The following is a 25,186-nucleotide window of genomic DNA, read 5'->3' as shown; positions in this document are numbered from 1 at the left end:
AGAATTTTACATTCGGTGTGCGGTCTCAGCAGGAGAGGGCAGGGGCGGGCAGGAAGCCGACCCACGCCCGCGATCGGCTCCGCACCGCACGGGTGGGCCAACTAAGGCCCACCCAGTGTAAGACACGACAGCGGGAACAGCAAGAAGGGGCATGTGGGTGCGGGAGCTCAATGTCCGCTGAGTCAAATGGCGACCCAGCGGCTGATTCAAAAGTGGCCGTGGCAGCCATGGGAAGGCTGCCAGTGAAGCAGACGCACCTCATCCTGGAGCTCATTACTGGTGAACATGGCATGCGGGAGGGCAGGTCGGGGGTGGGGAGGGGTGGGGGGTGGGGGGGCAGTCGGTCCTGTGTTTTTCTGATGAGTGTCTCGCTGCCCTCCTGGAGGAGGTGGCAGCAAGGAAAGAGATCCTTGTCCCCAGAGACCGAAGGAGGAAGCCCCCCCATCCCCCCCACCTCACCAAACATGCCTGGTAGGAGGTGGCATCCAGGGTGAGCTCCCATGATGTGGTGATCTCCTGCAATCGGGAAGGGTGAGTACTGTGTTTGCATCGGTCACATAGCACTGCAATTAGGAGCGGGCCCCCACCACTCCCCCAACCCCGCTTAGACCTCAGAGGTCTTAGAGTGTGAGTGGCAAATGTCAATGAGGCAGCATCTGGGCAAGGGGATGAGCCCTGGCTCTTGGAATGAGTGTCTTGCAGCTCCAGGGTCATGAATTGGCTGAGCCCTGCGAGGTGTTCCTCAGGTGGGGTTGACCAGGCTGCAATGGCACTGCAGGTAGAGAGTGGATGAATCAATGCTCCTCTGTCCTTTCAGGAGAAGACAGCCCACAATAATGCAGAGAGGTTGCGGACTGGTGGAGGACTGGCCTGCTTATATGTCCTAACTCGATACGAGCAGGAGGTCCTGGAGCTGGAGAGGCGCCATGCGCTTAGGTCAACCAGCTGTAGTGAGGTTGGGGTGCCACAGTGCAGTGCACTGAGGAGAGAATGTCTGTAAAAGCAACCATTCCCCTGTAGTCTCTATATTGATGTGAGCCTCGAACGTGGAATCCCCATTGATAATGGAAAGATGAGGGCACCCTGATCTGGGTGCCAGGCAAGCAGAGTAACAGTGTAATGACTTCAACTAATGACATGTCCTTGTTATTCCTTTCAGGCTCACCAACAGCCCATCGGGGTAAGGAGCCTGAAGGCCCACCACTGACCCCAGAGGACAGCAACCATGGAAACGCACCTGCATCACACCTTCTCTGCCAAGCAGGCACCAGCGCAGATACCAGCACCTTGGTGGGCTTTAGATCGGCGGATAGTATCTCAGTCACAGCGGTGAGGGCACTTCACACTTGCTTGAGGTGCAGGTGGAGGCAGAGAGGGTCCAGCGTGCCAGCAGTTGAAGGACCGCTGGGGGCCAGGAACATGCTCAGCCGGTGGCTGATGATGTGCCCCTGGAGTCGTCCCTGAGGCAGTAGATGCTGGAAGTCCAGCAGGGTGTGCAGGAGGATCTGGTGGAGAAACATGAGGGAACGCTGCCATGGTCTCCATTGTGGAGGAGTCCTTGCGGAGCATAAGCAATGCAATGATCCTCATGGCAGAGCACAATGCCTCCTCCCTGGAGAGAGAGGCGACTCTCATGGAGAGGTTCCTCCAGGAGCTGAATCAGGGATTCCTGGGGATGAGCTCGGACCTGCAAGCCCTCACACTGGCAATGACCTCAGGTGGCCACTGTCAGTGTGGGAGATGGATTGGGCACCCAGTAACTCAGCTTGGTGCCCGTCCATCAATGGTGAGCAGGGAGGTCCAAAGCAACCTTACATTGGTGCACAAGCTGCTTGTTGTCTCTGCAGGCGCCTCTCAGAATGAGGGTAGCGGTTCCTCTGCCTGCCCTGTCAGTGACCATGGCATCTGATGAGGCTGTGGTGACTGGGGAGATGCCAGCTGTGGCACTGGCTGCTTCCTCCCAGGTGGGGCCAGCATAGGCTCCATAGACCAGAAGACACCTGCCAAGGTCATCAAGGTCAACAGGATAGCAGAGTGAGCAGGCTGTCTCCAATGCCGGTGCCAGTGAGGGGTGGGCACCTGGATGTAGCACCCGCAAGTGAAAACTTAAAACATCTTAAGCACAACACAGGCTTATACTGGTGATATTTTTTCCCCTACTTTTATGTTAGATGTTATTTGGTGTGATGGATAACACCTATCAATTTCATTTGTATTATATATGCCAGGCACAAAGCATTAAATGTGTTTCTGTTCAACAAGCCACTGGGTGCTTCATTAGTTCTGCAGGTGCAGGGTAACACATAATGTTATGAGTGACATGTTTGTCATTGAGTTTTATTGAAACGGCACATAGTGTATGTTGTTCACCAAGCAAATGTTCCTGTCAGGTATCGAGTGTGGAGCCTGCAGCCCCGGCATGTGGTGGTGGTTCTTATTTGGTAGGCTAGCTGAAGGGCGTAGGATCAAAGCATCCCGGGTGTCCCTGCCTCCCTGGAGGCTGCCCAGGTCAGCATTCTCCTGACCGTGCTCGTCCTCTGACTCATTACTGGACCCAACAGAGTTTGACAATGATAGAAAATGAGTGATCATAATTCCACTGCCTATTGTGAGTCCCACCTGATTTTCCTTTCTTTCCATCGCCTCTAACCATCATTGACTCTATCAAAATCTTTGTTTCTCCATTTTAGCAATATTACCACATCAAGTGTTCCTTTGACCTTCTTGGTCTTGTTCTTCCTGAGCTGTAATGAGGCCTACTCTACTTCTAGCCTACAACCTCGCACAATCTCCTAATCAAAGTCAGTTTTGCTTCAAAATTCTAAAACAGACACTTTATTCAGTCTTTCCTTCCAGCTACCATCTTCAAACTTTTAAGCTCAACATTTGTGTCAGGCGATTGCTAATCTTATCTTTTTTTCAACCATGATGGTTTCCTGTGCTAAGCAACTTGCCTCCTCGCCTTGATTGAATGTTGCTTATCTTTGAGAAAATATTTAGAATTGCTAAACCACATGCTTACATCTCTGTCACTTGCCACTGCCAGACTTACCTCTTTGACCAAGATTTTGCCTTTGGGCCCTTCTAGTTTGCCAATGTGGCTGGTGTTAAATTTAGCTTGATAATATTCCTGTGAAGTGCCTCAGGAATAGTAAAGGTTTTACTACATTAAAGACACCTCACAAATGCAAGTTGTTGTTGTTATTTCCTATATCATGAAGCTATTAATGTATATAATATTATTGGAAAATATTTTTCTTTTAAAACAGAGGTTTAGTCTGTGGGTGTGTCTAACTGGATTGAAGCCAGCTAGTCTGGGTGCTTTGATGTGTACTAGTTTTGAAATGTAAGGGAGATAGCGTGTATTTGCATTTTTTGAATAGAGCAAGAAGTGGGGTGAATTATGGCACCTAGCAAACAGAGACCAAGCAAAATGTTTAGATTGCTAATAAAATTGGTTTGAATAGTTTTATTGTTAGAAGAGGCTGGTGATACAATGAGAATTTACATTCAATGAGCAGTTTTCGGGTGTGCAGAGGAGAGGCAATGTAAGATCAAAAGGCTCCAACTGGCTCCACAGGAACCAAAGTGAAAGGAACCTCATTTTGAATTCATAAGGTGAAAATGCTTTATCTGTTGTCTGGTTAAGTCTATGAGTTGCTGTTGCCTTAATGGAGATTAGTTTGGGAATTTGTTAAAAGTTATTTGTAGCCATGTGTATATATTTAACTTGTGTAAATTAATAAAATGTTTCATTTAGCTTAATATAAAACATCTCAAGAATTGATAGTATTATTCCTGAATTTAGAGCTGCATCTCAAACATAACACTCAAAATTATAGGTTATGACAGCTGTTTAAAGTTTACCTCTGAGTTACTTTTTAAAGTAACTCAGCTTTGCCAACTGCTCGGTCATAACACCCTGTAACTGCCAGGAAGCTGAGAATTAGTCAAGCTGACATTGTTCACATGACATGTGACATGTAAAAACATTCTTTTAAACAAGGGAAAGCAAGAAAAATATCTAACAATATTTAGCTTGGTCAAAGGGCTATTGTACGAAATAAAGCATAAGACAGAGGGTATGAGCCAGTAATGTTTCATGATGAGCCATTTGTCTGCATTCTGCTTCTTTCCCAACAGCAAAGTACAAACTTTATGCTAATAAGGCTGAGAATAGGGCGCAACTTGTGAAAGCGCTGCAAGGGTGATTAGCAGAAAAGATCCATTTGAAAGTAGCCCTATGTAGTCTTGAATGTTAGCCTCCAAGACAGGTGCTCCTCACAAGTATAATAAAAAGGTAAAAACAAAAAACTGCGGATGCTGGAAATCCTATACAAAAATAGAATTACCTGGAAAAACTCAGCAGGTCTGGCAGCATCGGCTGAGAAGAAAAGAGTTGACGTTTCAAGTAATTCAGTTTGCAGAGGGGCTGGTGTGAGGTCAGGAAATCTGGAAGAATGGGTTTCCCGAATGTCCCGTAGAATTTTACTGCAGGATTCCTGCCTCAGACAGCCAGACTGAGGGGGATTGGTAGATTCGCTGACAGTTTAAATTTAGCTCTTCTCACCTCCTTTCAGCTGTCAGTTTTCCTGAGACCCAGGAAGCCTGATGGCCTGTAGTTAAAAATAGAAACACTGTTAAAATGAAGATGTGCAGCCTAATTATAATATTTAAATGACCATCTCCTTCCCCTTAGTGGATTGGTCACCTGTCCCATCATAGAGCCATAGATATTTGAAGCACAGAAGGATGCCATCATGTCACTGCTGGTTTCTTGAAAGAGTAGTTGTGCTCATTCCCAACACCCCCACTTTCTGCCTGTAACCCTCTAAGTTTTTCATTCTTAAGCAGCTGTCTAAGCCCCATTTAAAAATATTTATGGAATCAGATTGCATAAATCACTTTTTCAGGTCGTGCGATCCAGAGCCTGATGATTATGTGCCATTTTTTCGAAGAACAGGCAAGAATTCATATTATCTATGCAATGCAGACGTATAGTACATCAACAGGCCTTGTCAAATGTGTTCAGAATTTTGAAATTGCAGATCTAATTTTCAGATGGAGAATGCTCTGTGAATAGGCATATTCAAATAGGTTGCTTACTTTCTTGCAAAATATAGTGAAAATATGTCTCTGTGCTTTATTCAGGGTCAATAGAATCAGGAGTAACATCCATGAGAGATCCCGATGCATCTTAGAAGTGTAAAAGTCCACGTTCATATAATCAGTGACTGACTTGAGGACCCCCACTGGATGCAGTAATACATCAATGGGCAACAATAACTTAAGTTGGCAATATCATGTTATGCCTCTGGTCAGACTGGCTGAAAATTTTTGAAAGCATGAAGACCAAGACAGACTGAACACAGGCATTTCTGTTATTGCTGGGAAGTACATAGTACATAGAAAATAGGGTCAGAAGAAGGTAATCCGAAGGAAAAAAACACATACCAGTCCTTCCAATATTTTGAAATTAACAAGTAGGGGATGGCTGAGAACTTCAGCCTCAGAATATCACTGGTTTACAGGAAAAGGATGGGATAGCATCATACAAATTTGATGTCTGCACACACAGAGGGGAATCGTCCCAATTTGCACTGTGTGGTAGTGGGCGTGAAAAATGACATTTAACCTGTCGGCCGCAATGGTAGATTTTCATGCCACATTGTCCTCTTCCCTCCTCATAAGTTTTGCAGTCATGGGAAACACCGGCAGCCGGCGTGGAGCTGGTAGTGTAGTGGTAGCGTCACCTAGCAATCCAGGGGCCCAGGCTAATGCTGTCGGGGCTGAGTTCAAATCTCACCACGGCAGCTGATGGAATTTAAACTCAGTTAAAAAATTTGTCTCAGTAATGGTGACCATGAAACTGTCATTGATTGTTGGAAAAACCCATCTGGTTCACTAATACCCTTTAGGGAAGGAAATCTTCCATCCTTACCTGGTCTATCCTACCTGTGACTCCAGACCCGTAGCAATGTGGTTGACTCTTAACTGCCCTCTGAAATGGGACAATTAGGGATGGGCAACAAATGCTGGCCTAGTCAGTGACACCAACATCCCATGAATGAATAAATTTTTTAAAAGCCTCTGATTTGCCCACCACGCATTTGCCTCAGCACTTCCTCACTCTGAGTGCTATATTTAAACTGCAGCTGCAAGATCAGTTCTCAATGCTTGAAGCCCAGGATTGCTTCAGTGAAGACATGGCCCCAAAAGTCAAGAAGAGTGCAGCCTCCCAATTCAGTGACACATCCCTGGGACGCCTTCTGGCTGCAGGAGGCCCATCAGTCTCACCACTCTGGCTTGGGTGGTGATGGCAGAGATGGTCAGTGCCAACACTGCACACAAGAGGTCAGTCATCCAGTGCAGAAAGGGGATGGATGATCTCATCTGTGCCGTCAGGGTAAGGAAACCACCTTATCACTCTAAACTCACACACTCATAAGCTCATCACACATTCACTGGCATCTCACTCACTGCCAGCTCAAGGAATGTCACCACTCACTCTCCCACACACCCTCACATCTCCATCCGGCCTCACCTCCTCTGGGGATCCCCTCCTCATCCCGTCCATGGCTCCACTCAGCACACACGCACACCTGGCATCCTTCCCATTTTGGCCTGGTATGCCCCTTGCTCACACTCTCTCCACTCATCTCTATGCAGGACAAGATTGCGCACAATCAACAGGACAGGTCTAGGACTGAGGGTGGAGTGCTGGACATCAAGGTCCTCACTCCATTCGAGAGTCACACTTTGGAACTGGCTGGAGTGGATGTGGCCCATTCCTGCGGTGACAGTGAGGTCGGCGGCAAGCACCCATGTAAGGATCCTGAACCAGATCATGCCTCTGTCAATGCTACTCTGAGTCCACTGTTCTGTGTAACACAGCAGCCAAGCACTAATAATCTCCACTTCCTCTTCTAGGCACATCTGCCACATCGCCTTCAAGCAACCTTGATCCCAACTTCAGCAAGAGCACTGTGGATGAGGACCCAGAGGGCAGCACCGTTGAAGACCACACCCTCCGCCAGCGCAGTAACACACGCCTCGGTGGGACGTAGACGTAGAGCAGCCTTGGGATCACAATCTGGTGAGCACAGTACACAACCTGTTCCTCAGCAGACAGAGGCGGAGACATCCAAGGTCACAGGCACTTGGAGGACTGCTGGAGGCAAGGAATCTGCTGAGTTCGAGTCAGATGATGAGACTCTAGGCTCAGTCCTCAATCTGTTACTGGAGCTGCAAAGCTCGGGAATATCAGGAAGGGATGTCCGCTGCACACCTAAGGTTGTAAGGGACAATGGAGGAGTCCATCTGCCTTCAGCCTGAGGTGGTAGCACTGGCATGCCAATGCACCAAGGCCAACACTAGCAGGATGGTGGCCGCCAGCGAGACCTTGGTCCAGGACATTGATCCTGCACTGTTGCGCAGGCTTAACTCCATCACTGATGCCCATAGTTGGCCTCCAACAGTGTCAACAAAAGAGGGCTGCGGGGCAGCTCAACCTCACACCAGCTTCCCCTTCTTGTCAAGGGGCTGTCGGGCACCTATAGGGAGGAGGACCAGCAGCTCGACACCCCGGGGCCGTCCACCCAGGTGACTCCATGAATGTCCAGCCGACCCCAATCCACTCGTCCTTTGACCCCAGCAGCTCCAGCTCCACAGGCCAAGGAGAGTGCAGCTGGCACATAGTAGGACACCTAAAGCAGGCTGGAGCCCTCCAGGTCTCAGCCTTCCACAGGACACCTGCCAAGGTCATCACAGACAACTGGGTAGAGCAGTCAGCAGGCTGCCTCCACCTCCACTGTGGGAAGCACCTTGACGTAGCGACAGGTTAAGAAGATGTAGTTGCACAGTTTGGGCATATCATTTGTACATAAAGTTCACTATTGTTAATAAACTCCCAAGAATGTCCCTTGCCTATGGCTCCTTATTATGATGAGCAGTGTTAGTGTCACTTAGATGTGAAACCTTGGTTCCTGCACAAGATAAAGACAGGTGTCTCAGTCCAGGGCCTCTTCCCTGTGCAGTGTGTAACCTTCAGACCAAAGTGATGGTCTGGCTTCACACTTACTGGACACATCAGTGATGTCTGCACCTCGATGGTGCTTGTCATTGCTGCCAGAATGTTGTGGGCAGGCATCATAGAGATCCATCATTCTCTGTGTGCTCTCAGCACCTTTGAGGTGAGGCTGTCCCCCATCTCTTCAGCATGTTTTTTTAATTCATTCATTCATGGGATATGGGTGCTGCTGACTAGGCAAGCATTTATTGCCCATCCCAAATTGCCTTGTTCAGGGGGCATTTAAGAGTCAATCACATTGTTGTGAATGTGGGAGTCACATGTTGGCCAGGCCAGACAAGAACAGCAGATTTCCTTCCCTAAAGGGCATTAGTGAACCAGATGGGTATTTACAACAACCAACAATAGTTTCATGGTCATCATTAGACTTTTAAATCTAGATTTTTATTGTACTCAAATTTCATCATCTGCCATGGTGGGAATCTAACCTGGGTCCCCAGAGCATTACCCTGGGTCTCTGGATTACTAGCCCAGTGACAATACCACTACGTCATTGTCTCCTCCCATGATGGTCCAGTGATGGTGTAGTCCTGAAGAGAACAGATGCTGAAGGCCGACAAAGGATCAGCTGCATTTAAAATTTCTTGGCTGCGTCTCCTTGATATGAGACTGATCACAGAACGCTTGCGAGCTACCCTCAGCTAGACTGGAGTCAGACATTTACAGAGGCAACGTAAAGATTTATGGAGTGTCCTCACTGCATGTCATCATCATCCTCCTGGAATCATGTGGCTATTAGGGCCTCTTCTTCATCTCCAAGACTTGAGCTTGAGCACTGAGGGGATGTGCACTGCCATCAGCCACACAGGAGTCAAATATTTACAGATGCAGGGTAAGGGTGTCAGGACTGTCCGCACTGCAACTCGTCATCATCCTCCATGAATCTTGTGGCGTTGAGGGCCTCCCGATCACGCCTGCCTCATCTGGCCAGTGCTACGGCCTCATCATTAGCATCCTCACCTTCAAGGACCTCACCACCTTCATCCTCTTCAATGTCCTCTTCATTGGAGGAGAGATGCAGTTTGCCCATCTCTTCCTCAGCCAGATCCTACCTCCATTGTAGCACCAGATTGTGCAGTGTGCAACAAGCCACAATGATGTATGACACCCTCGGTGGACTGTATTGCAGTGCTCCACCGCACCTCTCGAGACATCGGAGCCTCATTTCCTATTGTTTGCTCTACCAAAGTCCAGGTTACAGTATGAGCCTCATTATATGGTCTCTCCGCTGCATCCTGAGGCCGCCACATGGGTGTCATCAACTACATCATCTGTGGGTAGCCCTTGTCCCCAATGAGCCATCCCTGCAGCCTCTCTGGACCCTGGAAGATGTCAGGGATCTGAGACCTGCTAAGGATGCAGGAGTCATGTACGCTCCATGGGTAACGTGCACAGCCTGTAGGATGCGTTTGTGGTGGTTGCACTCCAGTTGACTATCTAGCATATGGAAGCCTTTGCGGTTGATGTAATTGACTGCTTGTTGCCATGGAGATCTAAGCACCACGTGAATGCAGTCAATGTCACCCTGCACCTGTGGAAAACCAGAGATCGCTGCAAATCCCAGTGCTCTTGCTTCGTGGTTTTCCTGACCCTGGACGAAATGCACAAAGTTCTGTGTCTTCACGAAGATGGTGTCTGTGACCTCTGGAATACACTTGTGCATGTAGGCTTGTGAAATCTCACACAGGTCACCTGTGGAGCCCCAGAAGGAGCCACTGACATAAAATTGAGTTCCGTGATCACTTTCATGGCCACTGCAGTGGATGCCCTCCATGTGCCCATGGTGCCAAATACTGCAGCAGGTGGCATATGACCGACCAGTGAGTGGTGCGCTGACTGGCTGTCCAAAGCCCCATCCACCTCAGCCCCACTCCACTTGACCCATTGGCAGCAGCTTTGCCCACTTGACCACATGCTGTGCTTTCAGCTCAGGTGCAGGCATTCTCCTAACCCGCCCTGCAAGGCTGCATTGTTAGCTTGAACCATGAGGGATACTGGTCCAAACCTTAATAGCCCAGAAGGAAAAAAACAGTTCAGACCAGTATTCTTATTTCCCAGTTTTGACTGTTTTTTCCTCTGGAAAAGACATTGCAAGGATCTCTGAGCACCTCCACTGGTGACTGTTCCATGCAAGGCAATTCTACAACTTGCCCAGTTGTCCAATTGTTCTGCTGCCCCCTAAAACGCAACTTGCAGTCTGTGCTCAAGGGGGGAAAAGTTCTGGAGTATTTGGTGGCACATTTATGGTTTTGCATTGCTTGAGTGAGCAGAAAAGCTTCAGAGGCCCAAATCCAAGTATGTCAATGGATCTCCAGCTGAACAGTCTCAGCTGCGGAAGAATGCTGACTTTTGACAAGCTTTTCCAACTGTGTGTCCACTTCCCTCACCATCCACTGCCAAACCACCACCTCCCCCACCCGCCCGCCCCCCCACCCCCACCTCCCCCCCCCCCCCCCCCCACCCCGCCCCCACCATCCCCCACCACCACCACCCTCCCTCCACTCTCGGCATATACTTATATACTTCCTTTAGGCTCAGCTGCCTTGCCCCCACCGCCCCCAACCCCCTCCTCCCCGGTCCTACCCGCACTGGAGCCCTTGCCCCTGCACTGCATTGAAAGCCAGCGGGGAAAAAGCAACTAGCCAGTGCTCCCCGCGAATTCGCAATGCCTCTTCCTTGATGTCCTATGGGCAATCCTCAGGAGCGCTCTGCGAGGTTGTGTGCGCTCACCCCCCAAGTTCCCCTTGGAGTTCAGCTCGCCTTTTAAAGGCAGTCGTAAATCACACCGTTCTGAAGTCACACCAAGGTGGGAGGTATATTTGACATGGGGGGTTGACTCCAGGCATGCAGGAATAATGATGAGATGCAAATGCATTAAAATTAAGCTCCCAATGTTGGATGACAGGAAGTGCGGCCCCCCCATTGACCCACTGACAGGTGAAGCGGACTATTGCAAACTGGTTTCACGACGACGTAAAACTGATTTTTGGCCTTCTCTCCATATTGTCCACTCAGGCCCATCATGAGGCCCACTGCCAATAAGAGTTAAAAATTCTGGCCATAGGGCGGAATTGTCCTAGGAATCTTCATAAAATCAAGTTTTGCTTTAATGGAATCAGCAGTAAGTTTTAGACAAACTGTACAATTTAACCAGAAACAAACACGGTATACTTAAACAATGCTTGTGTTCAGAAATTTACATTCATGTCTGGAGAGCTCCAGAGAGGAGCTGCATAATCTTGTTTCCTGTGCAAGATACTCAACTGCTAAACGTGAAGCATCACCACATCCTGCTCATGTGCCATTTATGGTTGTTCCACTTCATAAGATTAAAGGATTAAGTTTTAACCTTCAAAAATGAGTGGGTTGGAATGGGTAAAGACTTAAAATTAAGGATATTTTGATCACGACTGCAATTCAGCTCCAATGCTGCCACTTCTGGGTTTAACAAGCACTTGGTCTGCATTGGAGTGCTGCTCTGGGCTGTAGTAGAGCGCTTAAGTTGGAGTTTGGTGACTGAGGGAAGTTAAGGATTAATTTCTATCTGAAGTCTAGTCTTTCTTTAATTTAGTAATTAATTGAAAGTTGCTGTTTGGATTGGAAGCAGGTGAGTTTTAGGCCAGGTTTAAAACAGGGTTTATACAGGCTCTTCTTGCAGCTAAATCTAGTTAATTAGATAATTAGCTTAAACAGGTTTTCAGATGCTAGATTCAGAGAGTATAAAAACAGGCCATCTTACAGTGCTGACATTGTCTGCACTGGAGTGCTATTCTGGCCTGTAGTAGAGTGCTTAAGTTGGAGGTTGGTGACTGAGGAAGGTGGTGAGGAGGGGACAAGGTGATCCTTTGAGTACTGTGAGAATGGTCGGGTAAGTATTTATTACTTTTATCGCTTATAGTTTTTAAGGTCTTATTTTGTGGTTCATTGTTTGTACTGGCTATATTCTGTAACAGTGAGGAGTAGGGAAGAAGGACCCTAGAGTAATTGATATTATTTGATATTAAGTATCTTCTAAAAGGTTTAATTTAATTTAAAGGGGTAAGTCATGGCAGGAGAGCTCAAAGCTGTGATGTGCTCCTCCTGCTCTATGTGGGAAGCTGGGAACATTTCCAGTGCCCGGGGCCAGCATGTGTGCAGGAAGTGTCTCCAGCTGCAGCTCCTGGAAGCCTGGGTTTCAGAGCTGGAGTGATGACTGGGGACACTGTGGAGCATTGTGAGGTGGAGAGTATGATGGATAGCATGTATAGAGAGGTGGTCACACTGCAGGCTAAGAGTCCACAGGCAGGAAGGGAATGGGTGATCACCAGGCAGAGCAAGAGGACTCAGCAGGCAGTGCAGGAATCACCTGTGGCTAATCCCCTGCAAAACAGATACACTGCTTTGGATACTATTGGGGGAATGGCCTCTCAGGGGAAAGCAGCAACAGCCAAATTTGTTGTACCATGGTTAGCTCAGCTGCACAGGGGAGGAGTAAAAAGTGTGGAAATGCAATAGTTATAGGGGATTCAGTTGTAAGGGGAATAGATAGGCGTTTTTGTGGCTGCAAACAAAACTCCAGGATGGTATGTTGTCTCCCTGGTGCTAGGGTCAAGGATATCTCAGAGCGGCTACAGGACATTCTGAAGGGGAAGGGTGAACAGCCAGTGGTTTTGGTACAAATGACATAGGTAAAAAAGGGAGGAGGTCCTTAAAGCAGAATATAGGGAGTTAGGAAGTAAGTTGAAAAGTAGGACCTCAAAGGTAGTGATCTCAGGATTACTACCAGTGCTACATGCTAGTCAGAGTAGAAATAGCAGGAAGTATTGGCTGAATACATGACTGAAGAGATGGTGTGAGGGGGAGGGTTTCAGGTTCCTGGGACATTGGGACCAGTTCTGGGGAAGGTGGGACCAGTACAAACTGGATAGGTTACACCTGGGCAGGACCAGGACTGATGTCCTAGGGAGAATATTTGCGAGAATGATTGGGGAGGGTTTAAACTGAAATGGCAGGGGGATGGGAACCTATGCAAGGAGTCATAGGAGGGGGAATCAAGGAAAAGAACAGAAGACAGAAAGGTAATAAGAAAAGTGATATAGAGATATCAATAGCAAGAATCAAACAGGGCCTTAGTGAAAAATAGTGGGAGTGGGACAAGTGATGTTAAAAAGACAAGCCTTAAGGCTTTGTGCCTTAACGCAAGGAGCATTCGCAATAAAGTGGATGAATTAACTGTGCAAATCGATGTAAACAGGTATGATATAGTTGGGATTATGGAGACAGGGCTGCAGGGTGACCAGGGATGGGAACTGAACATCCAGGGGTATTCAGTATTTAGGAAAGACAGACAAAAAGGAAAAGGTGGTAGAGTTGCATTGCTGGTTAAAGAGGAAATTAATGCAATAGTGAGGAAAGATATCGGCTCTGACGATGTGGAATCTGTATGGGTAGAGCTGAGAGACATCAGGGGGCAAAAAAAAGTTAGTGGGGATTGTATATAGACTCCCAAAAAGTAGTGGTGATGTTGGGAATGGCATTAAACAGGAAATTGGAGGCTCATTCAATAAAGGAACATCTGTAATTATGGGTGACTTTAATCTGCATATAGATTGGGCAAATCAAATTATTAACAATACCGTAAAGGAGGAATTCCTGGAGTGTATACGGGATGGTTCTCTGGACCAATATGTTGAGGAGCCAACTCTAGAACAGCCATCCTAGACAAGGTATTGTGTAATAAGAAAGGAATAATTGGCAATCTAGTTGTGTGACGTCCCTTGGGGTATGAGTGACCATAATATGATAGAATTCTTCATCAAGATGGAGAGTGACGTAGTTGATTCTGAGACTAGGGTCCTGAATCTTAGTAAAGGAAACTACAAAGGTATGAGACATGAGATGGCTATGATAGATTGGGAAATGTTACTTAAAGGGATGACAGTGGATAGGCAATGGCAAGTGTTCAAAGAGGGCATGGGTGAACTGCAACAATTGTTTATTCCTGTCTGGCGCAAAAGTAAAATAGGAGAGGTGACCAAACCATGGCGAACAAGGGAAATTAGAGATAGTATTAGATCCAAGGAAGAGGCATACAAATTGGCCAGAAAAAACAACCGACCTGAGGACTGGAAGCACTTCAGGATTCAGCAAGGAGGACCAAGGGATTGATTAGGAAGGAGAAAATAGAGTATGAGAGTAAGCTTGGGGGAACATAAAAACTGACTGTAAAAGTTTCTATAGATATGTGAAGAGAAAGATTGGTGAAGACAAATGTAGGTCCCTTACAGTCAGCAACAGGGGAATTTATAATGGGGAACAAAGAAATGGCTGCCCAACTAAATACATACTTTGGTTCTGTCTTCACAGAGGAGGACACAAATTAAATATCAGAGAAATGTTGGGGAACACTGGATTTAGTGAGAGGGAAGAACTAAAAGAAATCAGTCTTAGTAGGGAAATGGTGATGGAGAAATTGATGGGATTGAAGGCCAATAAATCCCCAGAGCCTGATAATCTACATCCCAGAGTACTTAAGGAAATGGCCCTAGAAATAGTGGATGCATCAGTAGTCATTTTCTGAGATTCTATATATGCTGGAACAGTTCCTACAGATTGGAGGGTAGCTAATATAACCCCACTACTTAAAAAAGAAGATAGAGAGAGAAAACAGAATTATAGACCAGTCAGCCTGATGTTGGTAGTGGGGAAAATTCTAGAGTCCATTATAAAAGATTTAATAGCTGAGTATTGGAAAACAATTATATAATTGGACAGTCAGCATGGATTTACGACAGGGAAATCATGCTTGACAAATCTACTGGAATTTTTCGAGGATATAACTAGTAGAGTTGATGAGGGGGAGCCAGTGGATTTGGTTTATTTGGACTTTCAGAAAGTTTTTGACAAAGCCTCATATAAGAGATGAGCGTGTAAAATTAAAGCACATGGGATTTGGGGTAGTGTATTGAGATGGATAGAAAACTGGTTGGCAGACAGGAAACAGTAGGAACAAACGGGTCTTTTTCCGAATGGCAGGCAGTGACTAGTGGGGTACTGCAGGGATCAATGCTGAGACCCCAGCTATTCACAATATATTAATGATTTAGATGAGGGAACTAAATGTAACATCTCCAGCTTTGCAGATGACACAAAGCTGGGTGGGAGGGTGAGCTGTGAAGAGGATGCAGAGATGCTTCAGTGTGATTTGGACAAGCTGATTGAGTGGGCAAATGCATGGCAGATGCAGTATAATGTGGATAAATGTGAGGTTATCCACTCTGGTAGCAAACACAGGAAGGCAGATTATTATCTGAATGGCTATAAATTGCGAGAGGGGAATGTGCAATGAGACCTGGGTGTCCTTGTTCACCAGTCACTGAAGGTAAGCATGCAGGTGCAGCAGGTGGTAAAGTAGGCAAATGGTATGTTGGCCTTCATAGCCAGAGGATTCAAGTTCAGGAACAGGGATGTCTTGCTGAAATTATACAGGGCCTTGGTGAGACCACACTTGGAATATTGTGTGCCGTTTTGGTCTCTTTATCTGAGGAAGGATGTTCTTGCTATAGAAGGAGTGCAGTGAAGGTTTACCAGGCTGATTCCTGGGATGGCAGAACTGACATATGAGGAGAGATTGAGTTGATTAGGATTATATTCGCTGGAGCTCAGGTGCTGAGATAGGTCTGGAGATGCACTTCAGTTCTCACCAGTGAGGGTATCCAGAATGATAGACGTTTGCTACAGTTTTCTCGTAAGCTACGTGTACCGTCTGCAGCAACCTGTAAAGTACAATGCAAGCAGCTCACAAGTTGTCCACTCTAAAATACTGTGTGTGGTCATGCAGAAAGATTTAAAGATATTGTGCATTCAAATGAAATGTAATGTTGCTCTTCCTAATGTTATCATGGGCAGATGCATCTATAGCAGGTAGATTGGTGAGGAGTAGGTCAATGAAGATTTTCTCTCATGTTGGTTCTCTCACCATCTGTCACAGATGTGAATGAATAATGTATTACTGGGTCCTGCTCACATCTGACAAAATTGCTTATTATTCCAGGATTATCCGGAACTGCAAAGATAGCCACTGGCTTCCTTTTTCTACTGCAAACTGTCTTCTTACACCCTTGACCCCACCCTCACCTCCAACAGGTATGAGGAGCTCACAAAGTCACAAAGATCAGCTGTCTCTATCCCTTAACTCTCTTCCCCTAGCCCATCAGGCCAACCCTCCTCAAATGAAATCACTGCTCTTTCCCTTAACTTGTATCTCTCTCTAGTTTCTCTCGATCCGTCCTACCCTCTCTGAGCTCACCTTGTCCATGAGGCCCACCTCCTATTCTCTTAGCTTCCCTTCCTGGCTTTCTTGCTAGCTGATGTTGTCAAAGGTTCTCTTTCCTTGGCACTGTCCACTTCTCCTTCAAACCTGCTATTATCACCCCTCTCCTCAAAAAAAAAACAACCTTTCCACTCCTGTGTTGTCGCCTCCCAAATCCGTGCCCATCTTTCCCGGAACTGGTTTGAATCCCTCCAATCAAGTTTCCAAATCTGCCAAAACTTGTTATCAAATTCACAAATTATATTCTGCGTGATTCCAAACTGCCACAGGCGGCATTATCACACAGATGACCAGGCCTCAGTTTCTGTCTCCTACCAAGAACTACCCACATTTCTTTACAGAAGTGGGTGCTCCGGATGCCCAAAGAGGAAAACCCCTGCTTGTTGCACATTTCCATTAAAAAAAATGGCACTGCCCTTTTTCCAATTGCTGCCATTTCTTCTTCTGTGTCCATCAAAAATGAATTAGCCCCCTCAAATAGCTGCTACAGTTTGTTGCTACTAACCTCCTCCCTCCAACATGTCAGGCTCAACCCAAATCAGGAACTCACTATGAATATGTAATGAACCACATCTCAGGGTACCAAACGAGAACAGGCCATTGCTGGAATCTTCCTCCAGGGCTGTGTTCCTGGTGTCCTCATATTTTGGATAGAAAGTTCTAGTGATATCTGGATACAAATTGCAATTTTCCTGCATTTTCACATTTGCCTAGTTAAAATTGCAGCAATCATATGGTAATTATTGGATGAGGAACACTATTCAGCCCATCTTGAAACTTCTATCCAGGGAGATCATAATATAGCATCCAATAATAGTTGGATGGGTTGTTAAACAGTATGGCACCCCAACCCCACCACCCTTGCAGCATTTGTAAGGGATCCAACAGCACTACTTGAAGAAGGGCAAGTGAGTTTTTCTGGCGTCCTGGCTAATGCTTATCCTTCAAACAACATCAAAAAAAGCTGATTATCATAGATCATAGAATGCTTAGGGCACAGAAGGAGGTAATTGGCCTGTTTTGTCTGTGCCAGCTCTCTGCAAGAGCAATGCACCTACTGCCACTCCCCTATCTTTGTTCCATAGCCCTACAAATTCTTCCTCTTCTGATAATGATCTAATTTTCTTTTGAAAGGCACAATGGAATCTACCTCTTCCACACTCTTGGACAGTGCACTCCAGATCCTAATGGCATGCTGCATTAAGGAGTTTGTCCTCACCTTAAATCAGTATCCCCTTGCTCTCAAACCTTCTACTGACGGGAACAGTTTTCCCCTCTCTGTCCAGACCCCTCATGATTTTGACTACTTCTGTCAAATCTCCTTTCAACCTTTTCTTCCCCAAGGTAACCACCCCAGCTTCTCCAGCCTATGTAACTGAAGTTCCTCACCCCTGGACGCACTCTTGTGAATCTTTTCTGCACTCTCTCTAATGCCTTCACATCCTAACTAAGATGTGATGCCCAGAACTGGTCACACCACTCCAATTGAGGCCGAACCAGCATTTTATACATATCATAACTTCCTTGCTTTTGTACCCTATGACAATATTACAATATTAACGAAGCCCAGGGTCTGGTAGGCTTTATTAACCACCTCTCAACCTTTCTGGTCACTTTCAATGAGTTGTGCACATATACCACCGCCACCCCCCCCCCCCCCCCCCCCCCCCCCCACCCCCCCCACCGCCCCGCCATCCCCAGGTCCCTCAACTCCTGCCCCCTCTTTAAAATTATACCCTTTGTGCTATATTGCTTCTCTCCATTCTTCCTACCCATCTGGTCATTTAGCACATACCTGTTAGTCGGCAATTTGCACACAGCAAAGTCCCACAATGTTTTGCTATATTACCAATAGCAGCTACACTTCAAAAATACGTCATTAGTTCTGATACACTGATGCCCTGAGATTATGAAAAGAACAATATAAATGCCAATTTTTTACTTTTTATGATTATAAACAATTGCAATGTTGGCCTTTAAATCAACTACACATTTCTGCATCCCATTCAGCTTCACTCACCAATAGATTATTAATCAAATGCAAAATGGAGTCAATGGTGTATTATATTTTAATACGCAATCATAGATACAGCTGTAGAAATTGTAAGCAAAACATAGATTACCTGAATGACCATGCAAGACAAAATTTCCTGATTTTATGCTGCCAGTACAGATGCACATGCATATCTCATAATTTTCTACACATTAACTGTAGTCCACTCAGTTAAACTTAAGTTTAATGGCTGGAATATTTTGTATATTTTCCCCAAATACATTCCATGTGAGGGGTAGGAAGTACAAGCGGGGGGCGGGGCGGAAACTAACCTAACAACTGAACAACTAGTTTTATATTTAAAATTTTGATATTTCTGTTAATGCATATTTACTGTTAGTTTTTTCTCTTCAGAAGAGTTTTTTTTTAATATAGGACATAATTCATTTTGTATGGCAGATTGTGCATGGTCTTTGATTAAGGAATGTGTTAAGGCCACACGACATTTTCACATGCTGTACGTTATCTTTGTTGCATTCTGAATCAGCCAATCATGGAGCACTATTATGACTGAAGATGGAGAAGCCCCTAGTGGTGAAGGTGGTTCTTTTTTGGCTGAAGATGAACACGTGACTGAGGCAAATATATATTTTTACAGCAATGGATAATTCAAATGTTTTTTAACTATATTGTATTTCCAAAAGAGCTTCCATTACTTTACATGAACTGTGCTCTTTCCTATGTAGGAGGTTATGCTTAGCAATTCCAAACAAAATAAAAGTACAATAATAAGTAAAATATTATAGTGATGAATAACTTACAACAGCAGCAATGTAGTGGAAATATTCTGTATAATTATTACAAGTTAAACATTTTAAACTCTGACAAAGTCACTCACAATTAGTAAAGTAAAAATTCAAAGAAGTTACATATTGGACTGTGCAATGCATTGGTGTACTATCTCTGTTTTTGCTCAGCACATCTCTTCACAGCTTAATGAGATAGTGTTCAAAGTGGCCACAGAGATAGGCCACAGCCCAGCTCCATGACAGCAATTCTCATTTGAGAAGACACAACAAAACAGAATCATAAAATAACTACCTTTTTTTAACTGAAGCCATTTTACTCTGCTGAAAAGGCATTTTGATATATAATCAGTGGAGCATGTCTAATAAAACTATAATTAGAATTTGTAAGTTGATTTAAATTTTGGTTAGAGTTCTGACATGTTGAGGCAGTCTCTTCTTTTCTTGATACAGTGCCAACATTAACATAGAGCTGATTGACTTCAGGATTTGCTAAAATGAAGGAAAAATTGTGTAAAAATACAATTCGTATGGTTTAGTTCATTCCATGATTATAAATATATCTAAGGAATATACAGTCACGGAGAAATCAGTATCATTCCCCTGATGATGGAAAACAGGTACCAAACTGACTCAAAGTGAATTCTATCATTTTGACACTAGTGTGTGAAGTCTGTCTTCTGTTAGTGAAATCTAGCATTGATAGCAAGATTGTCATTCAGTTTTAGTCATTTGAGAAACTACTCAGCTAAGGCATCAAGAAGTTTTTCAAACTCGGTTTTAAATTTGTAGCTGTCTGTCAGTTAATTGCTTTAAGAAGAGTGATCCAATTATCTGTTTCATTGTACTGAAGACCGTAATGTAAGAAGTCACAAATTAATACTCTACAGTGTATGATTGATTGAATACTGCTAAGTCACATAAGTCATCTAGTGCTGCTTAACAATGTGTGGATGAAGGATGTGGTCTCACAGAGCTCGATACTTTGGAGGTTTATGTGAAGTTAGCTGCCTCCCACTGGATGCCACATAAGTCACATAAGGCAATATTGAGACAGAATGTCAAAAGCTTCATCGAGAAGATGATTTTAAGGATTATCTTAAAGGAGGAAAGAGAGGCAGAGAGGTTAGGGAGGAAATCCCAGAGCTTGAGGTTGAGGCAGCTGAAGGCATGGCTACCTATGGTGTTTTAAAGTATCAGTTTTATGAATTACATGCTCATCAAGGTGAAGCCAATTTCAATCTGAAGCACACCTTTGTTATATTACAACATAGGACATGCAGAATAAATCAGGCTGTACACTGCTTATGTTTCAACCCAATGTCACATGAGTACACCCATTGCCACATTGTGACATATTCCAATTCCTACAACAGTTCTGTCGAAGGGTCATGAGGACTCGAAACGTCAACTCTTTTCTTCTCCGCCGATGCTGCCAGACCTGCTGAGTTTTTCCAGGTAATTCTGTTTTTGTCCTACAACAGGCATCCTGTCTACTCTCTGAATGCCAAAGGACAGTTTCATTATGTGGGACCACGTCCAGTTGGAACTGGGTTAAGAATAGTGGTTTAAGGTGTGAAAAGACAGCATTCTAACCCACTACACCCTGTTATCGGTTATACAAGTAAGTTATACTGAAAGCTGGCAGTGTAAATGCATCAACTCCATTCTGCCCCCACATGGATCCACCTACTGGAACTTCGATTAAGTTGTGCAAATAGGAATCCTGACCCTATTTCCACAAATGTCAATTAAAAGCTATTTACAAGCCTCAACCTTGATTTTAAAAAGCAAAAATTCTAATAATCTGGATCTTACCTTTTCTTGAACACTTTAATAGTAAATAGACAATGGCAGATACTAGAATTATGCACAGAGAAGCAAGCACCACCCAAATATATACTCTGCCTGTAATAAAAAAAAACAAGGTCTTTGAATTAATGGCTTCATCAATATCGGGTCATCTGATAACCAATATAATAAATTTCTTCCAAAATCAAATACAGTTTACTGTTCTTGTTTATACTGATCCAGTTAAGAACATGGAAATAACTGTTTGAGAAGCATAAACTGAGAATAAAATTAACAAGCATCAAGCAAGATTTCAGAATATACTCTCAGGAAAAACAGCTAACGCAATGTCAATTAACTCCTGGATAACAAAAGACTGGATGAAATTTGGTTGGGAACAGGGCTGAGGTTTATGATCGTTGATAAAGTGCTGCCCTTAAGTCAGTGGGAATTTGCAGCGGGAGTGTCAGGACCAGACCTACGGTAATTCTCTTTATGGGGAGAGAAGAAAGCCGTCAGTGATTTGCAAAGAGTGTGATTCGAGGCAGATGAAGCCTTGTAGGACCTGGAAAACCTTTTCACTCTTCAGACTATTTTCTTATTCTTGGGACAGGGTGCCCCACTGACTTCCAGGTTAAGGTGATAATGGAGTCCTATTATTACAATTAGACCTCAACTTGTGAAAAGTGTGTTCACCCATGTCATGGAATGGGGAGTTCTCCCACTCCCTAATGGGTGTGGGGTGTTAACATTCCCATATTAGTTGTTTAATTTTTTTTTGGTTGTGGATAAACTTAATTCATTAAAAAAAAACCTAACTTGTGGATTTAGCCAAGCCAGTCAGAGGGAGTGGGAGGGCATAGTGGGCAGATTGCTTAGTGTCAATACTTTGGTAAAAAGGTGTTTGTTATTTCTGTGCTTTTCGTGTTCATGGCCACTAAAACAAGTTTGAAATATAGGAGATACCAGGTCTCTTATCGAATCTGATTTTTTTTCTAAATACAAATAAAAAGTGGGAGGATGGAATGAACCCTAATAGTATCGAGACTATTTCATTTTTTGGTTAAAAGGAAACAGTGATTTTAAAGTGAAGAAAGGGAAGAAAACTGTGCAACTGAAATACCTTCATGTCGTTCATTAATAGATATGGTTAGTTTCCTAATGATTTGCAACATTGAGTGATTCACATGACATGCGTACACATCCCCGTTCTCCCAGTGAGAGAGGTCAACGTAACTTGTTCCGGAATTGCTGTTGTTTGAGGCAGTAGTAATACTGGAATTGATCCACACTGAGCCTTCTTTTCCTTCTTTACTCCACCTCAGTTGGATGTCACCAGGAAGGAAATTCTCTGCTCTGCAAACCAGTTGTACGCAACAACCGTTTTCAGGTCGGTCAAGGAATTTAACTTCGACCACTGGAGGAGCTTGGGGAAGAAAATGTGACATGTTTTATTGCATTTTGAAAAAAAGAACAACTTTATATTTTACTTTATTTTCCATCGGAAAAAATCCCATTGTGCATATAGTGATGCTGTTCTCTCAACTAAATGCTGTACATTGATTCTATAATACACATGCAAACATATTGGTTATGATGTAGATAATAATCTCAAGAAATTTCTTTGCAAGAATATTTACAATTCAAACTAGCTTGAGACCAGAAAAGACAATTGAAATACAAAAGATTTATGTTATCAAGGCTATAATTCATACCTTCTACTGTGAGGTGCGTTTTGTTTCCTTGTATTTCTTTTGTAGGTGGTGGTATAGGGAATTCAATTTTACAGTAATAAAAATCTGTATCATTCAACTGGAGATTTTGGATGGTAAAGTGAGTGACCATAGCATTGAGCTCCAAAGTAATGTCCACTCGACGATCACACTTAGGACTCCGCTCCAATGTTTGATTGATATAACGTATTCTACATACAGGTTTTTTCCACATACTCCTCCACCAGGAAACAGACATCATTTCTACTTCAGTTCGATTGTACAGGTAGAAGTAAGAGATTTTAGCACTTTCTCCCTTCCATGCTTTAAGAACAGCTGGAGTTTGGAAAACTTGGTCTTCACCATATGTCAAAACTGTTCCCATGAAAAATCAAAATAAATTAACATTGTTGTGAAAAGCTATTTGAACATCTATCCGTGAATCTACCTATTTATTTAAAGATGTGGCTCTAATGTTAAGACTGAAATGATCATTCTTATTGAGCAAGACATGACACGGGTTCTGCAGACCAGTATAAGTTGTGTTTATTTTGCTTTTGACCAAAATTTAATTCTAAAAAAGAATGCAATTAAGGTATGAAATCAAGGTAAACAGTACAATCAATTAAAAGTCTGTCAAGAAAAGCATGTCGCTGTATACTTTAGTTATAGGGAGAGGTTTGTAATGTTTGTTTGCAAGACCAAGAGGTTTGTAATATCAATGTGCTTTGTCACAAGAGGTTTATAATATCATTGTTTGATTCAATGAGAGTTTAGCGTCTTATCAATTAAATCAGGTAGATTGCGAATGCAGTATTAAGATTGCTGTCAGCAAAACAACTGGTTAGGATATTTTTCATGTTCCAACATTAGTCAATGCAAAGAACCTTCATGGTCCTGCTCAAATGTCAACAACAATGTGTCTACTTGGTCAGTCTATGCCTATTACTGTCCTAGATGCCCTAGTCACCGATAAAACAAAATTGTAATGATGCACTGCTTATACAGAAGAGTTTAAATAAGTTTAATACATGCAAAAGAATGGAACTGCCTGCTTCAAAAGTGTTGCTCACTCACTACCATGCTAACTGTGGAGTTACTTTCACAATGCAGCAAACGTGGCAAGGTTTAGAACAAAAGTTTTTAAATTTTAATTGATGTTTGGTTAGAATTAGATGAAAAATGTCATTGGTTGTAAGAAATAAGATTGATAAAATTAATACCATTGCATACTGGTCACAGCTCAGCACATTTGTTTCATGAAACATATAAATTCATGACAGATTCCTTTTCAAATAAATTAGATTTCTATGAAGACAATACAAGCTAATACCTGGTGTTTTCCTGTATGATATTTAAGCCAAGTGAATACTCAACCAAAAAAAAAGAAAATCTGCAAGCCAGGAATGTCAGTGACAGAAAAATGTCAATCAGTACCAGCAGGGTTTTTAAAAGGTTACACAGACTGTTCTCTCAACTTTGCTAACATTATTAGAATAGAAAAGCATCCTTACCTAAAGTAACAATGAGGAGAATCCACTTGGTAAAACAATTAGTGAGTGAAGACATTTTACCCAGCGCCAGTTGCATTGACATGTTCTGTTCCGGAACAGGGATGGCAACAGCTCTGCTACAGTGGTTGGAGAGCATGCAACTGTGTTCTCCTAAAAAGGTGAAGCAGTCTGTTGTGGGTTCCTTTGACAACAGTCTTCCTGTCTGAAATTACTTTGTGGTGCTTAGTCTTTGACTTTACTTGTATACCAACAATTAAATAACTTATTAAAAAATAATTAGTGCAAAGATACCTGTGATTGCCTGTGACAATTCATTACATGTTTCTGCTAAGACCTGGCAAATCTTCTGTATCTTTCATTAGCTTTTCTGGCACCTCATTTCTACAACAAAAACGATTTCATGTTATTACCTCAGAATAATTGGGTGTTGAGGTGTTAATTCCTTCCCTTTATTCACGTTTCACAAATTTATAATTAAATTGGATTAGGACATTTTTATTGGAGAGTTTCATGCATACTTATTACTCTGATGAATAAATCAGGGGGCTAAATTAAATATTCTCCTAAATTAGCACCGGGGATTGTTATATGCGATTACTCTGCGTCTGTTCAAGCAGATACAGGCAGCACACAAGGATCAGGCTCCCTGCTCATTTCCATGATTGTGGCATGCAGCCCAGCACTAGAGCTCCTGCTGAGGTGTGCAGCTACTCAGCAGCACATTAAGTTTTTACATGGCTTGCACCAATGTCCTAACCTGCACTACTTAGAGTCAGCCTGAACCTCTTAAAGAGGAGGTGTATTCTGGCTGCAGCAACATTTGGACAACTTTTGAAGGCCTTCAGGGAGGAGCCAAAATGATGCAACAGAGCATAAAACGTACTCCCAGGTTTTCGGGTGTGGTACTGGAGTTGTTGTTGCAGGAGGTTGATCAAAGGAGAGAGGTTCTCTTCCATTAAGAGGCCAGGAG

General features: G+C 43.9%; 1 protein-coding gene across 2 annotated transcripts; it reads right to left on the bottom strand.

The window, feature by feature from the left end:
• Positions 1-18,463: 18,463 nt before the first annotated feature.
• Positions 18,464-24,290, bottom strand: LOC121290359. 2 transcript variants are annotated; one of them, XM_041210729.1, is made up of 5 exons: positions 24,217-24,290; positions 22,706-23,077; positions 22,114-22,416; positions 21,018-21,107; positions 18,464-19,691 (listed from the first exon to the last, which is right to left on the bottom strand). In XM_041210729.1, the coding sequence occupies exons 1-5, from the start codon at positions 24,269-24,271 to the stop codon at positions 19,516-19,518; spliced, it is 996 nt and encodes a 331-aa protein (XP_041066663.1). In that variant the 5' UTR covers positions 24,272-24,290; the 3' UTR covers positions 18,464-19,515. The 2 variants fall into 2 exon arrangements, with proteins under 2 accessions (XP_041066663.1, XP_041066664.1); XM_041210730.1 differs by having other exon boundaries at positions 22,228-22,416.
• Between the last annotated feature and the right edge of the window lie 896 nt (positions 24,291-25,186).

Source organism: Carcharodon carcharias, chromosome 18 (assembly GCF_017639515.1).
Source record: "Carcharodon carcharias isolate sCarCar2 chromosome 18, sCarCar2.pri, whole genome shotgun sequence".
Classification (NCBI taxonomy): domain Eukaryota; kingdom Metazoa; phylum Chordata; class Chondrichthyes; order Lamniformes; family Lamnidae; genus Carcharodon; species Carcharodon carcharias.
The sequence above is the reverse complement of the archived record's forward strand: the minus strand, read 5'-3'. Positions and strand labels throughout refer to the sequence as shown.